Source organism: Drosophila teissieri, chromosome 2R, assembly GCF_016746235.2.
Source record: "Drosophila teissieri strain GT53w chromosome 2R, Prin_Dtei_1.1, whole genome shotgun sequence".
NCBI lineage: Eukaryota > Metazoa > Arthropoda > Insecta > Diptera > Drosophilidae > Drosophila > Drosophila teissieri.
The window spans coordinates 21,295,358-21,313,660 of NC_053030.1; the positions used below are offsets into that span (position 1 = coordinate 21,295,358).

At 43.4% G+C, this 18,303-nt stretch overlaps 1 protein-coding gene across 1 annotated transcript; it reads left to right on the plus strand.

Annotated features, from left to right (window-relative positions):
- Positions 1-14,338: 14,338 nt before the first annotated feature.
- Positions 14,339-17,414, plus strand: LOC122612397 (ATP synthase subunit alpha, mitochondrial). The gene is made up of 4 exons (XM_043785978.1): positions 14,339-14,504; positions 15,128-15,708; positions 15,801-16,602; positions 16,720-17,414. The coding sequence occupies exons 1-4, from the start codon at positions 14,439-14,441 to the stop codon at positions 16,927-16,929; spliced, it is 1,659 nt and encodes a 552-aa protein (XP_043641913.1). The 5' UTR covers positions 14,339-14,438; the 3' UTR covers positions 16,930-17,414.
- The last annotated feature ends 889 nt before the right edge of the window (positions 17,415-18,303 follow it).

Genomic DNA, 18,303 nt, shown 5'->3' on the forward strand with positions numbered 1-18,303 from the left:
TCTATGGAAGCGGAAATTTGATATTTGATATTTGATGTTCCTCAAAAGCATTTTCACTGTTTGCTCTGCGAAAGTAGGAAGTAATGTGCGTAGCAACTGCTGTTCAATTTCCCACGATTGGAGCCAATCTGATGACCTTTTGGACGCCTTTCTCAAACATGAAACCCAACTCGCTGTTAAAATTTTGTCATTATGACCACATTTATTTTATTGATTCATGTTTTAATTGCGGCCCTATTTATTGCCGTAATGAAACATAATCAATCAACTTCATTCGTTTTGGGCGAAAACAAATAAGGTGCAACGCCTTAAGTGAATTGGGAATTGGGTCTACGATTTTTATCTGCCAAATTCCAGGCTCGCATAGCCTTTGTGTGTAATTTGTAATTTTGCGGATCATCAATCAGCTGTCGTCAGCTGTCGAGCTGCGATTTGGTTCTGTGGATAAGCAAAATTAGAGGAAAAGCTGGGTTCGGCTCTTGTTTCACTTTGATTTATCGATGACTTGGGAAAACAAAAAGTTTTCTTTTTAATTACAGACTCTGCTGGATCTCTCGCCAAATTGAGTTTTTCATTACCGTTCTGTATAATTAACAAATCGTGTTGGCCCTATTCCGCATATTTTTTTACCATTTACTATAACTAATTAGAATTAGCATCAAGCAAACATTTAGTTCGCTTATGTTTACTATTATTTTTACTCGCAAACGAAAATCGCTCTCGCATAAATTCTAAATGTAGGCGAATTTAAAGTAAACTTCTCCTACTTTTGTTATTTTTGATTAAATTTAATTTTTAATTGGCCATCTAGATGAATTTTGATTCGCCTCTTGAGGGTGTGGCTGTTAAATTATTAATTAAAAGTCGAGAGGCGGACCGACCACAAAACAAAAAAGCAAAAATTCAAGATGATGAAAACGGTCGGTGGAAAGTATGAAAATATATTTGCACGAGGAATTGTGCAAATATTTTGTATCATTAAAATTTAAAAGAATTCCTTTTCCCAAGCTCACGTCAAGAGTTTCTATGCCGATGAGCTTTTCTTCTCAGTTTCTGCTTTATGAGCAGAAGAACATTTCGCCTTGTCTTCCTTTCTGCCGTGGAGCTTTATTTATTTATTTCCGGAAACGTGCCCTTGAGATTAAAGTATTTTCCCTACCCCAACCCCTCCACCCACCACCACCCATCTATCCCAGCCCAACAGCAGAAGTGTTCGGCCATCTGTACGTAACTATGTACACCGTCTATATGCAAACGCAGATACATATCTGTCCGTTGTTCATTTGTTCATTAGGTTCCTTTGCGCTGTCCTTCTTGGCCGAGAGCTCCTTTGGCGCAATTCTCGCGCGTGTCTGGGTGTTTGGTCAAAGTTGTTCAAAGTTTCCACACCCACACCAATTCCACCCACCGTCCACAGCCCACCGTCCACAGCCCACCGTCCGCCGTCCGGTCACGCCCCTTAAAAATGTCCTAGGCGTCGGTGGCTAGCTTTGCTTCACTCTATGCACTCAGAAAAGTTATACCAAACTACTTACAAGTTGGTATAGTATGGTATAAATAATCTAATAATTAATAAGTATACATAAATACCCACACAATATGAACAAACAAATATTATACTTGTAAAAGTAATTAAAATTGAAATAGATGAGTTCAGTTTTATATAATCTTATGTAATATTATATATAATATATATATATATAATCTTAGTTTTAAGTGCATCCTTGTGACCATTTGCGCGCCTCTAATGAAAACACAATAAAAATTTTGCGCTTTTCTGCCTTCCCAAGTGGCTGTGAAATTTTTGATGAGTTTGTCAGCTTGTGGGAATTGTGCCAATCGCCGGCGTTGCTGCTGTCGCCGAACGAATACTTATTAAGCGAACTGTGCGCTCTGAGCAATTGGGTTCGATCTAATTAAGATGCTGCTCCTTGGGAGTGAAGGTCAAAGGCCGTCTTCTGCTGAGGATTGCCTATTGCCAGATAATTATTCAATGACTGCACGACACACTTAAGTGGATGACTATTTTTGCAGTAATTCAATTAGTCTGGAGTACATTCCTCGCCTTTCTGCGGCGCAAAGTCAATAAACAACTTCATCTTAGTCTAAAGTTTGCTCTGAGCGACAAAGTTCTCAACTTTCTTTTCTCTTGATGGCCAATTAGTTGGCTGAAATTGCAAAAGTCGTTTAAAGTGCTTATGGCCTATATGAATTTCAAAAGCCATCCGACTTAGAAATCAATCACTAAGACTTTTCGTGTTATAAATGTAGCCAAGTCTGATATCCAGTTGCCTGCGATACCTTATTTTTCCTCCGCTTTTGAAACTGACACGCGGCTCTGAGGCGCAAATCTCATTTCCCTTGCGGCGGCAGAAGCCACTGAAAAAATGCTCCCCTTTCCTCGTTCGACATTTCTTTTTTTTTTGGGGGTAACCCAATTTGATGGCCAGTGCTCCGCTGCTTTGGCTCTCTGCTTACGTCACAGCTTCGCACCTCGCACAACTGGCTTTCTGTGTCACACACACTGGCAAAGGGGCTCACACACACACAGGCACACAGACAGCCGGGGTCAAAATATTAGTGGTAGTGCAAATCGTTTTACAAAATGAACAGCTTACGCCACTTCAAAATGCTTATAATTTTATGAGGTTTACCTAAATGCTAGACATTGCAGAGAGCAATGAATAGTAAAGTAGCTTCTAAGCTTTCCTTAAACGTAGTTACCAAACTAAAAGCCACATTGACACTATTGTTAGTGTACGACAAAGTGTGCAGATTCCGCAAGAACTAAAGATAAGCAAATCTACTTTGAAGAACCCATGTCGTTTTTCGCTATTACCCTGACCCCAGTTGTGTTGACGCACACACATAACCGCTCAGCATTATGGCCAAAAAGAGTACGAAACAACACATCGAAATGAGAGGCATAAAAAATGGTAACAAAATTACATACATCAAAGGTGTTTTTTTTTGTTTTTTTTGTTTTCTGTCTCTTTGAATATACGAGTGTGTGTGGGCGGTAGAGTGGGCGGGGCTGTGGCACGAGGGGAGCTGGTTGTTTAAGGGTTGCTGCGGGCCATGATGCTGGTGGCCCATTTGTGTGTTGTTGCTGCTGCTGACCAATGGTCCGTGTAATTTTTTGGCAAGCATCTCCCTGCATATCAGCGCACTTGTGAACCTTTTTTGGAGATGGGTCACGGAACATGCGTCCCTGGCCATGCGATTGCTTTTCCATGTTACCTTTCGCTCCACAGTCCCCCGCCCCCCTCCCATGCTCGCAGCTCATTCACATTTATGATGAGTGTGTGTGCCCCCACTTTTTCAGCCCAGATAAACTTGGCAAATATGCGGCCCTAGTTTAAAGCCAGGGCACGCGCCGATTGACATCATTAAGCCCAGACCATCCCGAACAGCAGCTAGTGGCGGCACTAAATCATGATTCTGGCCATCCAAAAAAAAATGTATGACAAAAAGTGAATGCACAACGAAATGAATGGCACACATGGGAAACGCTGTATGAACGCTGTACGATGGCTGGGCGGGAAAATGTAAAGAGTTTTGATTTATGCAAACAGTTTACTATTCACTGGGATAACAAAAAACGGCTTGCGCTGAAAATTACCTAGCTTAAAAGGGGAAATCCGGAGATGGCATCTCCGAAATGTAAATGAGCGTTACCCTCAATTTATTTTCGCTTGTATTGTATGGCAGCAGTTCAGAATGATACATTTGTTATGGTGAGACAAAAAGATACAGAAGCGTATTGAATGAACATAACCTTTTTTAGTCGATGCCATGAACCTAATCCAATTAATAAAAGCCATGAGGCAACTTTAAAAGGAAAGCCGGCGTATTGAACCTTAAGCAAACGGAACTCAATCAAGTTGTAAAGCGAGTATCCATATTTATGCGCATCCAGATGCTCTCAGATTTTTCGGGAATGGATCTATAAACAAGCCCATACATCGAGGCTGTAAAGTTGATAAAACCAAACCCCAAAATACGCTCCCCAGCCAGATGCTACCCACAAAAATCGGTGTGCGTGTCTGTGTGTGAGTGCCTGTGTGTGGTTCTTTCTTCTCGCCTTGTTTGCACTTGGTTATTGATAGTGCTTCAATCTGAGGAAATAATAAATAAATGAGCCTAACGTCACGGCTCATGTCGTTGGCCCACCTACGACGCCCCCACCTTGCCCCCTTAGCCTCTCCGCAAACACGCAAACACATGCACACTTAAGCATACACGCACTCACACACACACATACACATGCCAGCACAAACACACACAAACACACTCCCCCAAAACAGACTCATTCACTCACGACATTTCCTCTTCTGCTGCTGCTGCTGCTGCTCCTGTTTTCCATTTTCATTCTCTAGGCTCGTTCCCCCGTCAGTTTCTCAATTTTCCTCGGAGCTGCCAACATTTTTCACATCTCTGCTGTGCTTGCACTGAGAAAATTTATACTCTGACCCAAAAAAAAACATTTATATATAAAATATTTATAATAAGCTGGATTACCGAAATGCAAATGGGTACTACAATACATGTAAGCAAAAAGTAGACGATTCAAAAATAGCAATTAATGCATCCAACTTTTCGCGGTGTGTATGTATGCTTGCTCGCTCCGCTACGTACGTGTATGTGACGTATACGCAACGTGTGCCATATTTTTACATGCCCGCCGGGCAACAACAACTGCGACAACAAGCCGCGTGCAACTGACAGGTCGCACTGCCTATGACGACTGCCACAGGCCAGCATTTTCTTCTCAGTTTTTTAGCGCGCCTCGCAGCGGTGTCTCCACCGGCCTTCCCTCGCATCGTTCGCTCCGCACAAAGAGCAAATTGTTTTTATAGAACACATCCTTCGCTCCTTCACTTCTTCGCTTCCACTGCCCTTCCGCCCCCCCTGACATCTCAATTTGTTGGCATTGTTGTGCAGTTTGCTTGCGAGCTTACAAGTTTCTTATTGCAATGCAAATTAACATTTTTCCCGAGCGCACACACACACACACACGCACTCGGGTGAAATTTCATTAACATTGCGTATACGCCCGGTCGGCCGTGCACTTATTAAGTAATCTGTTTCATCTGAGGCTGCTGCAAGGCACCTGTCCATGAAATGCATTAATCAACCGCCCGGCAATTTACTTCACATGTTGGATAATTAAGCGTTGGCAAAAATTTTAACTGATGAAGCATCCGGCGTAAGTATTCACAAAGGAATGCGTTAAGTAATAGCATTTAAGGAGTGCAAACGGAGAAGCGTTATGTTTGTCATTGCACTTTAGGCAAATGGGCAAATATTTAAGGTTCTTTAAAAGTGTACCCAAAATAATTCACACATGACTTTTTTATATATCATTTAGAATGACGCCCGTTGGCATCCATTTTATCGTCGGTCTGTCAATTTGCCTTTTAATAATTCGAGTGGCATTTTATCGTTTTCGGCATGTATAAGAGTATGAGGGCATGAGAGCTCAAAAAATAAATATTTCTATCAGCTCAAAGAAAACATTTTCTGTCATTTTAATATTTTGTTTTTATTATAGTGCCGCACACACGACGGGCACGCATTTGCTCTTAAATAATTCAGACACATGTAATACCCCAGTATACTCATCGATACGCAAGCTGACTCTGTCAGTTTGTTCTGACTGTCATTGCTTTTAAAAACTTTACGGCACTTGTGGGTTTTTTCGGTATTTTCATGAAAATAAGTGAGTAAGGGTGGACCAGCATGCGACAAACACGAAAAAATAAACACCGATTTTTCCAAGATTATTTTAGAAAATAAACTATCTTAATTACCTCTCAAAGTCAAGAGTTCTTAAACATATCTATTCATGCATTTCGTTTTGAACTCAGAGCCACCCTAATGCGTATTCAAATATTTGTAGTAAATTACGGAGCGCATATCGAGTGAAAAGTGTCAGAGGCAAAGTTGGAGTAAGGTCAAGTTTTGTGTTCTCGTTTTTCGATATCTGGCAACCGTCTGCCAATCACAGTCGTGTGTGTGAGACCAAGTGCTTGTATATGTGTGTGTGTGTGTGTATGCTAGGGTCCTTTGCTATCTTCCATATCCTTTTACTTTGAATCCAGCAGCTGCTGCTTTTATGCCTTTCTCCCACATCATCGGCGGTGTCGAGATGTCGATGTCGTAGAATCGTCGCCGTCGCATTGCACATAAAACACTTTTATTGCTCATTTAGATATTTATGCGCAGTTTTATTATAATGAAAATTGTGCGTATGCGTGCGGTTTTTATTGTGATTGCATCGAGGCCAACGAAAGAGTCCCAAGTTGTGGTGCGTCACACAATTTTCCGCTCTCTATCTGGACCCACATCTGTATGTTTTCCGAGTTTCAAACTTTCAACTGCACGTGGTTTTGATTTGTTTTCCCCTCCGTATGGAGCTCAATTTTACGCAGCTTTTGCCTTTTTGCATTTTATGCGTTCTTGCTTTTTACGAGCCTCACGTCGACCGCAAAACAAATTTAAATGGCAAACGGCAAATGTCGCACAACGAATCGAGATCTGAGCCAAAAACCCAAGCTGATAAGTGCCCGCAGAAGTAGGCAACGATTTTTTTCATCGCTTCCTGAGCCACAGTGTGCCATTTAATTGCAAATTTATGTGAAAGCGCGTGGGGAGAAATTAATGACCGAAACTGCGAAACGAGCTTTCGAAGAAGATGCGCCCCACGATTGGCAGTGGAACATGGTTGTACCATTAATTATCGCTGAAATTATCGATAAACTCGGAGAGGTGGCTTGTTTAATATTATATGTATAATAATTTAAACATTAATTATGCACTTCTGGCGATTACTTTTTTACAGCAAGAATATGACGCGTTTATTGCTATTAAATATATCTCATCGAGTGAGCTTCGGAAACCATAATTATTTATTGACCATTCAGTTGATGGCAATTTGCCAGAATCTTGGCTATCTCATCTATGTACATTATAATATATAATATAAAATGTATATTTTTAGACACTTTTCCTGTAGTACGCATGTGTTTTTATTTAACACTTGTCTATTTCAATTTTGTGGCGAATCTGGCCGCATTTAGCTAAGTGCAATTAATGCACAAATTATAAAACAAACATCGAGGCTGTTGCCACACATACAACCACTCGAAATCAACAGCGGGAGAACAACAGCCGCAGCAATAATAATTACAAACCAATTAAACGCATATTTACATATTGTCTTTGTCATAATGCAGTCGAAGATACAGATACATTTGCAGGCACAGACACAGACACAGATCCAGATACAATGAATGCGATTACACACTCATACACTCACACACTCATATTTGTGGGTGCATCGCTGGGGACTCGCCAGCAACAACAACCATGACAACGACAACTGATTGACGACAAACTGTCAATGGCACGAACACAAAACCAAACGCATACGCGTACGTTATGGCCACCCAACATACGCAACAGCCACCACACTGTCACACTCATAGGCAATTGAATTTGCCATTTTCGTAAGTGAGTTTGGATGCGAGATTAAGCAAATATTGCGGTAAATTCAATTTTCAATTCAGAGCAATTGAGCGGGAAAAGGCGTTAACGAAATGCACGTTGCTACCTCAAGGATCCCTAGGATGGCTTGGTTCTGATGCATTAATATTGGGCTCAACTAGCGAGCAACTGCAGGTTAAACTAACAGAATAAACATCCATATTTCTAGTTAAGTGTAAAACACAATAACTCAAAAGCTCATACAATTCAATTTAGTTCGGTTTAACCTTTAAACTCGTTTCCTGCAACTTCAACATCGCTTTTACTTTACCTTACCATCGGAATAAATACTTTATGGCATTTTTAATTACTTTAGTTCAGTTGAAGCAGCCATGGAAATGCAAGCTACAAAAAGAAGGATAATTAAACCAAAACCGATGTTAGATTATATAGAAGCGAATACCAAGATTGTCCAGAATCTGCTTATGCCTATTTTCACCTAACGTATTGTGTGAAAATTCACTTGTCAACTTGCAACTTGAAAGTTACTGCTGGCATCTATTATTAGCCAATTGCATCTTACCACATTCCTTCACACATGTTTCTAGTCGATCTACACATATCACACAGAGAGGAGTATTTATATTTCATTTTTACCCCACATACTGCCACTATATAAAATATATGAGAAACACATAGATTTTTAATCCAATGCAGCATAATGAAACAGATCTCCATGATGCAGACCATGTAGGTACATGCTACATATGAATATGTATATAAATAAATGTGTATACCATGTGGAATTGTTTCGCTGAGTGCACACACCGAGGATGGTCCATTAGAGTGGTCAGTTGGCCAGTTGACATCCGTCCTCCGGAGCCTCGTTTCATCTCCTTTGGCTAATGCGGCCACTGGGCAGTCAACTGATTCTGGTTCGTCCAGCCCCAGTACCAGACCCAGTACCAGCCCCAATCCCAACCCCAACTGCCTTGTATAGCACTCCTTGTGTAGAGCGCAGTTGTGTTGATTTTGCCCTTTGGCTGACACAGAATGTTGTTGACTTTGCATATTAAAACCAAATGAGAATGCAGAAGCGGGTTACAACAGAACGGGAGCATTGTTGAAAGATGGTGGGCGGATGCGGCATGGTGGCAAGGTTGCGAGGTTGCGAGGCACTTGGGCACTTATAAGGCTACTTTTTCATTTGTCACGCCCACGTTAAACTTTAATTAATTATATACAGTTTGTTTGGCAAATTAAAAATTGTTGACTTTCACAGAATCGCAGAATGATGACGGGGCCGATGGAGAGGAACCGGAAAATGAGGTTGGGGGAATTTTAATTAGCCAGCCCCACACCAACACCCACACACACACATAAACAGGCAGACAGACAGACAGAGTGAAAGGTTGCGTAAGAGGCTTAAAGTGCGAAATGGGGAAAAACTGCTTTAGGAAAATGTGAAAAGCTGTCGAGTGTGACGTCCAATAAGAATTAGAGGCCAACAGGAGCATCAAAAAGAGCTAGTTGTTGCTGTTTTCCTTATTGCCATTGATTGACACGAAAAGCGGCCACGCTTTCAGGTGTGTGTGTGTGTGCATTTGTGTGTGTGTTTCACGGGTCCGCAATTTTTGGCACAGACGTGGGCAAATTCGGTGAAAGGGCCAGGGCGTTGAGAACCTGCTTTTCAGTGGCTGATGGGAGAGATGGAGATGCTGAGAAGGCTCCAACGTGGCCATCCACGCTAATTGGAGCACGTCGCAGTACACTCAGACACTGAACAAAAAAGCGGCCGATATCGATAGCTAAATAGTCCCACTTGGACCAATTCGTTTCGTCCACCGATAATTATTTTGGAAAATGTTCTTTTCTCTACCACATTTCAATATCGATCGCAGAATCGATCAGTTTACGAAAATTTTCAGCGTAGCACTAAGCCCTTTTCTCAGTGTACACGTGCAAAGACCCAGGTGAAAACGAAGAAATGCACTTAATTGGAATACGACGCGGTGTGTAGCACAAGTGCGTTGCCATTGCTCTATGATTAATTAGTGGTCAGCGGAAAGGTTTGGGGACAAAAGAGCGAAGTACACGGGGTGAAAAACTAAAACTGTCCCCACAGATGATTGATACCTGTGGAAAAAAGGTGGCAAAAATCAATTCGAAAGTACTTTAGTTCAGGTGTTCGAAAGTGCCATAATTAATTGTCTCCACTTTTTGTAACCCAGTCAAATTATTGATTTTACAATTTTCCTTAAAGCTAGAGGTGTGGAATTAATTGCCTGATTCTCAGCAGCGTTACGAAGCAATCTTCAACAAGAATTCCCCCCTGAAATGAAGCTTTTCTTGACGTTTGTCGCGTTTCGTCTTACGCATAATTAGCCAGCGTAAGTAAACTCCTTAAGCTGCAGTTAAAAGCCATAAAACTTGCGCGCATCGTTGGCTGTCATGTTAAATTCATAATTTCAATTTGAAATTGTTATTACAGCCGTCGTTGTTTTGCCCGTCCCGTTCCAACCCAAAACCCCCATCATTTCGCTCCCCTTCAGCATCCTGCCTGATTATTATTGACAGTTGCCGACGTCTTCTGTTCTGTTCTGTTCTGTTCTGTTCTGTTCAGTGCTGTCCTGTTCTGTGGGCTTTGTGTTAGTTGTCAGACACACACCCTATCCTGCTCATTTTAGTCTCATAAATATGCAAATTAATCATTTGCGGAAATTTACATACTTAATAAGTCGCTTTAATTAAATGTTCACGCACGCATGCCTTGCAATCTTGCCCCCGAGAATCGTATCAAATCGGCGGAATCCTTTTCTCTTTTTTCCTTCCACCATTAATGCGGCTTGTTAATTGTGCTGCAGCTGAAATTCATCTCCATACGGCTCTGCAACTCGATATGAATCGGCCGAAATGTGAAAAACTCTGGCCGACAGGCAACTGTTTCGCATTTTTCGGGGCACGGTCACGTTTCATTCAAAGCACCAGTGGCAACAGCACAAAAACAGTTTATCTGCCGAAAACAGCAAACAAAAAATTAGGGGAAAAAAATAAAAAAAAAAAACGCGATGAGCACAGAAATCTTTTTTATGTGTTCAACGAAAATGTTACCCAAAACGAAAAAGAGCACCAGTGGCATTAAAAAAGTATGCAAACTGAGGCGCAGCGAACATAAATTAACATTTTTATGCCCCGCTGCAATGGACCAACAAGAAGAAGTTGGCTCAAAACTGAAACTGGTTGCTGGATGGGTTTTTCGGGACTCGAATAGTGGGTGGTGGGGGCCTGCCAGAGACTTCTAATGCCCGCATTATTTACGAGGAAGCTGAGGGCCCATTCACATCTCTCCATTTCATTTCATTTCATTTTGTTTTATTTTTGTGCTGTTATGCTCTGTCTTGTTCCTTTCGTTTCGTTTCCATTCCGCCTCGCCTCGCCGCATTCTGTGCCATTTGCCTTTGACGCCACAAATAATTTTAATTGGTTTTCCTTTTTGGGGGGGACCCTCGACCCTCAGCCCTAGATGGTAATGACTTTATTTCTATATATTGTGAATTCACTGAGTTTTAAAACCATAAGACCATAACATAGATTCGACCAAGTCTAAGACGTAAGCAAGCGAGAAATATCAAACAAATTGGTCATCAATTTGGAAACAAATTGGACTCAGCGATTCAAATGTAAATCAAACAGAAGGGAAATTAGATATCACTAATAATAATTTGGGTGACTTTTAATATTTATCACTTATTTGTGATTTTAGAGAACCAGTGATTTTTATAGTTTTACCTAACAAAGTCGTCACTTTGTGAGAATAGCTCTTATCTACGACCTAAATATTTTTGAGTTTGTCAACAAGATAGCTCAAACAGCATTAATTTACCAGAATGCAGATAGTGTACAAACGAAATCATGCCTCAAATATGCTTTATTTCCATTTTCCATGTATTCATATTATTAAACTTTTGCAAGTGTGTTTGTGCTTCAGCCGCAATTGCAATTTGATTTGGGCAAATTTACATAAATGTGAGTGTATGTGTTGTTTGTGGATTTGCACTAGCAACTTTTGGTTTTGATGAATGGGAAAACAGTTGATGGCAGATAGAAGGTGAAGAAGGCGAGCCGCAATTATGTGAATTAGTTTATTTCGCAAAGTTATATAATTGCCCGAATCCTCAATTTAATATCACATGTACAAACACATTTATATTCTTTTAGTCTAACATCGAGAGAAGTTATTTTATTCTACACTAGATACTACGGACAAACATTTAGTAAATATAAAACCAAGTATATACATTTCTATGATGCTGTAGTTAGCTTTCGATAAGTTATCCTTATCCATATTCATTTGTGCTGAGAAAAATGAGTCTAACAGATAAGGTGAGGCAAGGCAAACAAATACATATGTAAAACAGACAATAGATATTGATACTGCAATTAACCAGCGGAAATTGCAATTTGTAGCATACCTTTTTGGCCTTGCTTACTCTTCACTCACCTTTCTTTGCTGCAAGTTTCACTTTTGCTTTCGTCCTTTCTTCACCTATCTTTCTCTCTCGCTCTCTTTCTCTCTTGGTCGTTCTCTTGCTCTCCTTCTTCTATTCTTTTTTTCACTCACTCAGACAGCTTAGCAAGCCATTGTTTTAGTTGTAGCTGCTAATGTTGTTGTAGCTTTTGTTGTCATTCCGAAGTCAGTGACACACACGCACACACACTGGCACACACACGCATAACGGTTGTCGTGGGAGAGGGACGGCGAACGAGCGGGCGAATTCATTAGGCATGCGGGAATTTTAATTTCACTTGCTCACACGCGCGCACATATGTGGCGACATATTTCTCAAACATTTTCGTTAGATGATGTTGTTCTTGCTGTTGTTGCTATTATTGTTGTTGTTGTCGTTTTTCCTCCTGTAGCTGATGTCGTTGTTGTTGGTGGTGGTGGGCATTCTATTGCCTTTGTTTTTGCCCGAGCGGCGCTTTTCAATTTGCATGTCGCGCTGACCTTGCCGCCAAGTGGAAATAACTGTGCCAGCACACACGCACACACGCGTTCTTTCACGCTGACAGCTGTCAAAAATTGCGGATGGCGGATGGCGGATGGCGAATGGCGGATGCGACTGCGAATACGAATGCGGATTTTACAGCTGTGTGTGTAGCTGGAGCACGTAGATGCCGACGATATGCGGCTGCCGGCGTGGGTAACGGTCCAAAATCTCCATCTTTGCACAAAAAACTAGAGAGTTTAATGTTCAGTCAAGTGCGTGAGTGAGTGGGGCGGAGGACGCACTCGCCCCCTTGCTTCCACACTTCCTCTCCCGCTCGCACTCCCTGCTCCTAAGCTTATTTATCTTTTTCCCGTTGCCTTTGTTCTACGCTCTCCGTGCGTGCGGTTCTTATATGTGTGTGTGTGTGATGACAAATTTCTGTCATTGTCTGTGTGCAGCAGCAGGAGCAGCATCCAAATATAAAAAAAGAAAACTGAGTATCTCTTCCAGTTTCAGAGTTTTCGTTCCTCTTTTTTATGTGTTTTTTGGAGATTGGACGCTGGATGTCCACTTCTTTGTTGTTGCGATAATTTGCATAATAAACGTTGATTTCAAAAATTAAGAAAAAATGAAACGGAACACCGGATAACACGTGGCCAGAAATTTCAAGACTTTTCTGGCCCCGCAAAAGGCAGCTTTCTAGACTTTCGGGGGAGAGGTGGTGAAAATCCAGTGGTTTTATCCTCACACAAATATCCTCACATTAATGGCACATGCAATTTTCCCCTACATTTGGCACCTAGCGCCCAGCTTTCACCCGCAGTACCGTTATGTACCGTTATACCGTTCCGTTGTACCGTTAAACCGCCGCGTTGTGTTCACAGGACCGCACAAGCTCAGACTGAAGCGACGAAGTGAAGCTGCGTGAGCGAGCGGCTGGATGCTTTCACGCTTTAATACTAAAAAAAAAGGAAAAGGTCCTTTTTGCTTTCGTTTGCTCGCGCGCACAGCTTCCTCTGATTCCTCTTTTCGTCGTCGGCGGCGTGTAGACTTTCTCGCCGCTCTCTAGGTCTCCGCTCTTTGTCTCGCTCTGTGCGTTCAAGCTCTCGTGCGGGCGCTTTCCAGCCCCCCGACGCCCCATCTTCCACACCAGGAAAATCGTACTGCCAGTGGGAGCGAGCGAGAGAGCCAGGCGGCGCAACAATGAAACGCTTGAAAGTCTCCAAAATGAACAGACCGTTTTAATAACTCGGCCATCCAGAGGTGCCATATTTCGAACGCGTTCCGCTAAACAGTTACGCCAAAATTGCGTAAATCTGGAGGGGTAAATTTGTCCACCTATTAATGACATATACCATGGCATTCTTTTAGGCCCCGCTATAAATAAGTTCAGAGTTTTGTAGCATACTTATTTCGGCGATTACAAATAAATATGGTCAAGTTAATGCAACTTAAATGAACAGGTAAACTCACATCTGACCTAATACTGTTGATACTATCAAATTAGCGTGAATGTAGCAAATGAAAATACGAATTTTCAAAAATATTTGTAGTAGCTGTTGGCACACCATCAACAATCGGTTGTTCTAATGTCACCACCAAAGGTGCCCGTATTACATAAAAACTTGACGATATATTTTATGGGAATTTCCAACAAAATTATAGAAATGATTAATTATGATTAAAATCATTTTACGTTTGAATTTATCTTTAAGTATTATATAGCATTGGTAAATTGTATTATATCGCCGAAGATGCCGGCACTGTGTGTGGGGTGACCATGCCTGTGCGCTAGTGTGCCCGTTCCACGCAATCGCCAGCACTTCGTCCGCTTCCCAGCACTGCCTCACCGAACGTCTAGCCAACGACCATCTTGTGAAAAGTACTACGAGTGTGGAGAGGAGTTGGCTTAGGAATTGTACAATTACTTCTGCGGCGAACAGTTAAAAAACAGTAAAAATGTCGATGCTTTCCGCCCGCCTGGCGTCTTCGGTCGCCCGTAACCTGCCCAAGGCTGCCAACCAGGTACTACACCGAATTCCAGCAATTAAATCGCCCGACAACGAGTTGGCGAAAAAGTGTCATATATAACCGAATCGATTGGGTACTTTGCAGAAAATAAGTGCATCGGCTGCTTTAAAGATCGATAAAGAGTGGATAAAGACTTTTTGGATGCATAGCGAGTATTCGAGTGGGATTTTCACCCATTTCCAACAAGAATTTAGTGTTACGCAATGCGGCAAATTGCAAGGCGGCCGCTGAAATTGTGGGTTACATAATCAGTGCAAACCGAGAAATGGCCAGGACAGAGTTTTTTGGTTATTTTGCCAGGAAACGTGTGCGAAATACGCTCTAATGTCTTTGTTTTTGTGCTCACATTACATAATTGTGAGGTGGTGGAGATGCGGTCCCCAAAAAGTTTGAGGTTAGGTGCGGCTGTCAAGCAAGTGGTGAAAACGGAAAAGAATACAAAGTGGGGAAGTGCCGACATCCAGATACCCTGTAAGCAGTTGTTTTTTGTTTTATAAACGAGCTAGCGAGCACTGGAGAGGAATATTAAAACGATCGTACCCTTCGGTTATCCAACGACATGGACCTACACCTTACATAATCTCGCATAATCATATCGATAACCTACTCTCTTGCAGGTCGCCTGCAAAGCCGCCTATCCCGCCGCCAGTCTTGCTGCCCGCAAGTTCCATGTGGCCAGCACGCAGCGCAGCGCCGAGATCTCCAACATCCTGGAGGAGCGCATCCTGGGTGTCGCCCCCAAGGCTGATCTGGAGGAGACCGGCCGTGTGCTGAGCATCGGTGACGGTATTGCCCGTGTCTACGGTCTGAACAACATCCAGGCCGATGAGATGGTGGAATTCTCCTCCGGCCTGAAGGGCATGGCCCTCAACTTGGAGCCCGACAACGTCGGTGTTGTGGTCTTCGGTAACGACAAGCTGATCAAGCAGGGCGATATCGTCAAGCGTACCGGTGCCATCGTGGATGTGCCCGTCGGTGATGAGCTGCTGGGTCGCGTCGTCGATGCCCTGGGAAATGCCATCGACGGCAAGGGCGCCATCAACACCAAGGACCGTTTCCGTGTGGGCATCAAGGCCCCCGGCATCATCCCCCGTGTGTCCGTGCGCGAGCCCATGCAGACCGGTATCAAGGCCGTCGACTCCCTGGTGCCCATCGGTCGTGGTCAGCGTGAGCTGATCATTGGCGATCGTCAGACTGGGTAAGATTCTATAGATTCCCAAACAATAATACATCATTTCTCGATGCCTTTTAAGCCCAATCTAACGGACCAATTTTGTATTTAATCCGCAGTAAGACCGCTCTGGCCATCGACACCATCATCAACCAGAAGCGTTTTAACGAGGCCCAGGACGAGTCGAAGAAGCTGTACTGCATCTACGTCGCCATTGGCCAGAAGCGTTCCACCGTCGCCCAGATCGTGAAGCGTCTGACCGACTCCGGCGCCATGGGCTACTCCGTGATCGTGTCCGCCACCGCCTCCGATGCTGCTCCCCTGCAGTACTTGGCCCCCTACTCCGGATGCGCCATGGGAGAGTACTTCCGCGACAAGGGCAAGCACGCCCTGATCATCTACGATGATTTGTCCAAGCAGGCTGTGGCCTACCGTCAGATGTCCCTGCTACTGCGTCGTCCCCCAGGTCGTGAGGCCTACCCCGGTGATGTGTTCTACCTGCATTCGCGTCTGCTTGAGCGTGCCGCCAAGATGTCCCCTGCTATGGGAGGTGGCTCCCTGACTGCCCTGCCCGTGATCGAGACCCAGGCTGGAGATGTGTCCGCCTACATTCCAACCAACGTCATCTCGATTACCGATGGACAGATCTTCTTGGAGACTGAGTTGTTCTACAAGGGTATCCGACCTGCCATCAACGTCGGTCTGTCCGTGTCCCGTGTGGGTTCCGCTGCCCAGACCAAGGCCATGAAGCAGGTGGCCGGTTCCATGAAGCTGGAGTTGGCCCAGTACCGTGAGGTCGCCGCCTTCGCCCAGTTCGGTTCCGATCTGGATGCCGCCACCCAGCAGCTGCTGAACCGTGGTGTGCGCCTTACTGAGCTGCTCAAGCAGGGTCAGTACGTGCCCATGGCCATTGAGGATCAGGTGCGTACGCCAGGGCTGACCTAGCTACTGACTGATATCCGTTACTTTGTCACTACCAAGTGGATATCGCGATTCCTGTGTTAAACCCAACCTCTAATGCTTTATCAAATCTCTCAGGTCGCCGTCATCTACTGCGGTGTGCGCGGTCATCTGGACAAGATGGATCCCGCCAAGATCACCAAGTTCGAGAAGGAGTTCTTGCAGCACATCAAGACCTCCGAGCAGGCTCTGCTCGACACCATCGCCAAGGACGGTGCTATCTCGGAGGCGTCCGATGCCAAGCTGAAGGACATTGTTGCCAAGTTCATGTCCACCTTCCAGGGTTAAGCATCAGCAGTGCGAAGAATAGGAGAGCAGATGCGTGCAATTAACATCATAGATGGCTCGAATAATGCTGTCATCCCTGCGCGCCATCAAAAAGAAAAGATAACAACCTACAACTTAAGATAAACAGAAATTATAAAACAAAAACAAGAGAAAACTCCTTTGCACATTCATGTTTTCCTGCGTATCCAGCCGGGAACACCTCCAGTCTGTGGTCCGGTGCCATCATGCCGCAAAATCTTGGGAGAGAGAGAGCAGGCCCTGGCGACGGAATGGACGGCGTTTCCCGGACGGATGCGGTTTCGAGTTTCAGCGAAATATCCGTGCGGTTCCTCCGACCTCCTAAACGATAGATAATCCCCCGTTGTTCTTCTACCTTAAATGTGTAATCAATATTTGAAATATTGTAATCGAGAATAGTCGAAATAATGTCTGAGGATGATTGTGAAACGATGATGAATTAAAACGATACTAAATTATACTCTAAATGGTTCCTGCTCATTATTCTTTGCTGGGAATTAAACATTGATAAATCGAAATTATATATTTCCTTACTTTTGCGTTAATATTTTAATCCCAATTTGGTAATACGTTACTCTCAGAGAATTCTTTATAAATTGTTTTGTATAGACGTTTTCTTTTTACCTACGAATATTTGCTTGGATCCTTTGTGTTTTAGACTTGGACTTTCTTAAGATCCTTTTGCCGAAATGGATTTCCCTGACTAATCCTGGTCCTGTCGCTCAGCTGATCCGCCAGACGATGAGCAGATGTCCTTTTGCGTAACCGTAACCACCTGACCCCCGTGCGCATTAGCCACCCCTCGAACTACCTGAACGTCAGACGACTGGCTGCTCCAAGGCGCAGGATTCAGGAAAGAACTCGAGCTCGGTGGTTCAGAGTGGTTCATGCTGTGCATATTTCGGTAACAGCCAGCCAGAAGCGATAGCAAGATGTTCCCAAAAAGAGAACAATCAACACAGGGGCCCAAGAGCCAAAAACCGTAAGCCCGATTTAAACGGCATGGAGTTTTTATGACACCGCTTGCCACTGGCAGCCAACATAAAATATGCCAAAAGGCAGGAGCAGCGGGGGTGCCGAGAAAAATGACTTTCTTTTTACTACATTTGTTTGACCGTAAACAAGAATTAATGAGAGTCATAAAACCGTCAAACTTAAATTTCGAACAGGCGCACAGCAAAGTCAGCAGGCCGTGTACAGTGGGCGCTCTGGAAAGCGAACAAATGTGAAAACTCATACTTACTGAAGTCACTATGGATAAGTCTGACGATAAACATTTGATATATTCGTTTGATTCTGATAAAGTTCTGATATGCTTCTAATAAAAATAAACTATCAGATACATTCAACGCTTTG

Excerpts from the sequence above, each read along its gene's own strand:
- LOC122612397 (XM_043785978.1), top strand. The coding sequence starts at position 14,439 with ATGTCGATGCTTTCCGCCCGCCTGGCGTCTTCGGTCGCCCGTAACCTG. Across the intron at positions 14,505-15,127 it reads TGCCCAAGGCTGCCAACCAG|GTCGCCTGCAAAGCCGCCTA; the intron begins GTACTACACCGA and ends ACTCTCTTGCAG. Across the intron at positions 15,709-15,800 it reads ATTGGCGATCGTCAGACTGG|TAAGACCGCTCTGGCCATCG; the intron begins GTAAGATTCTAT and ends TTTAATCCGCAG.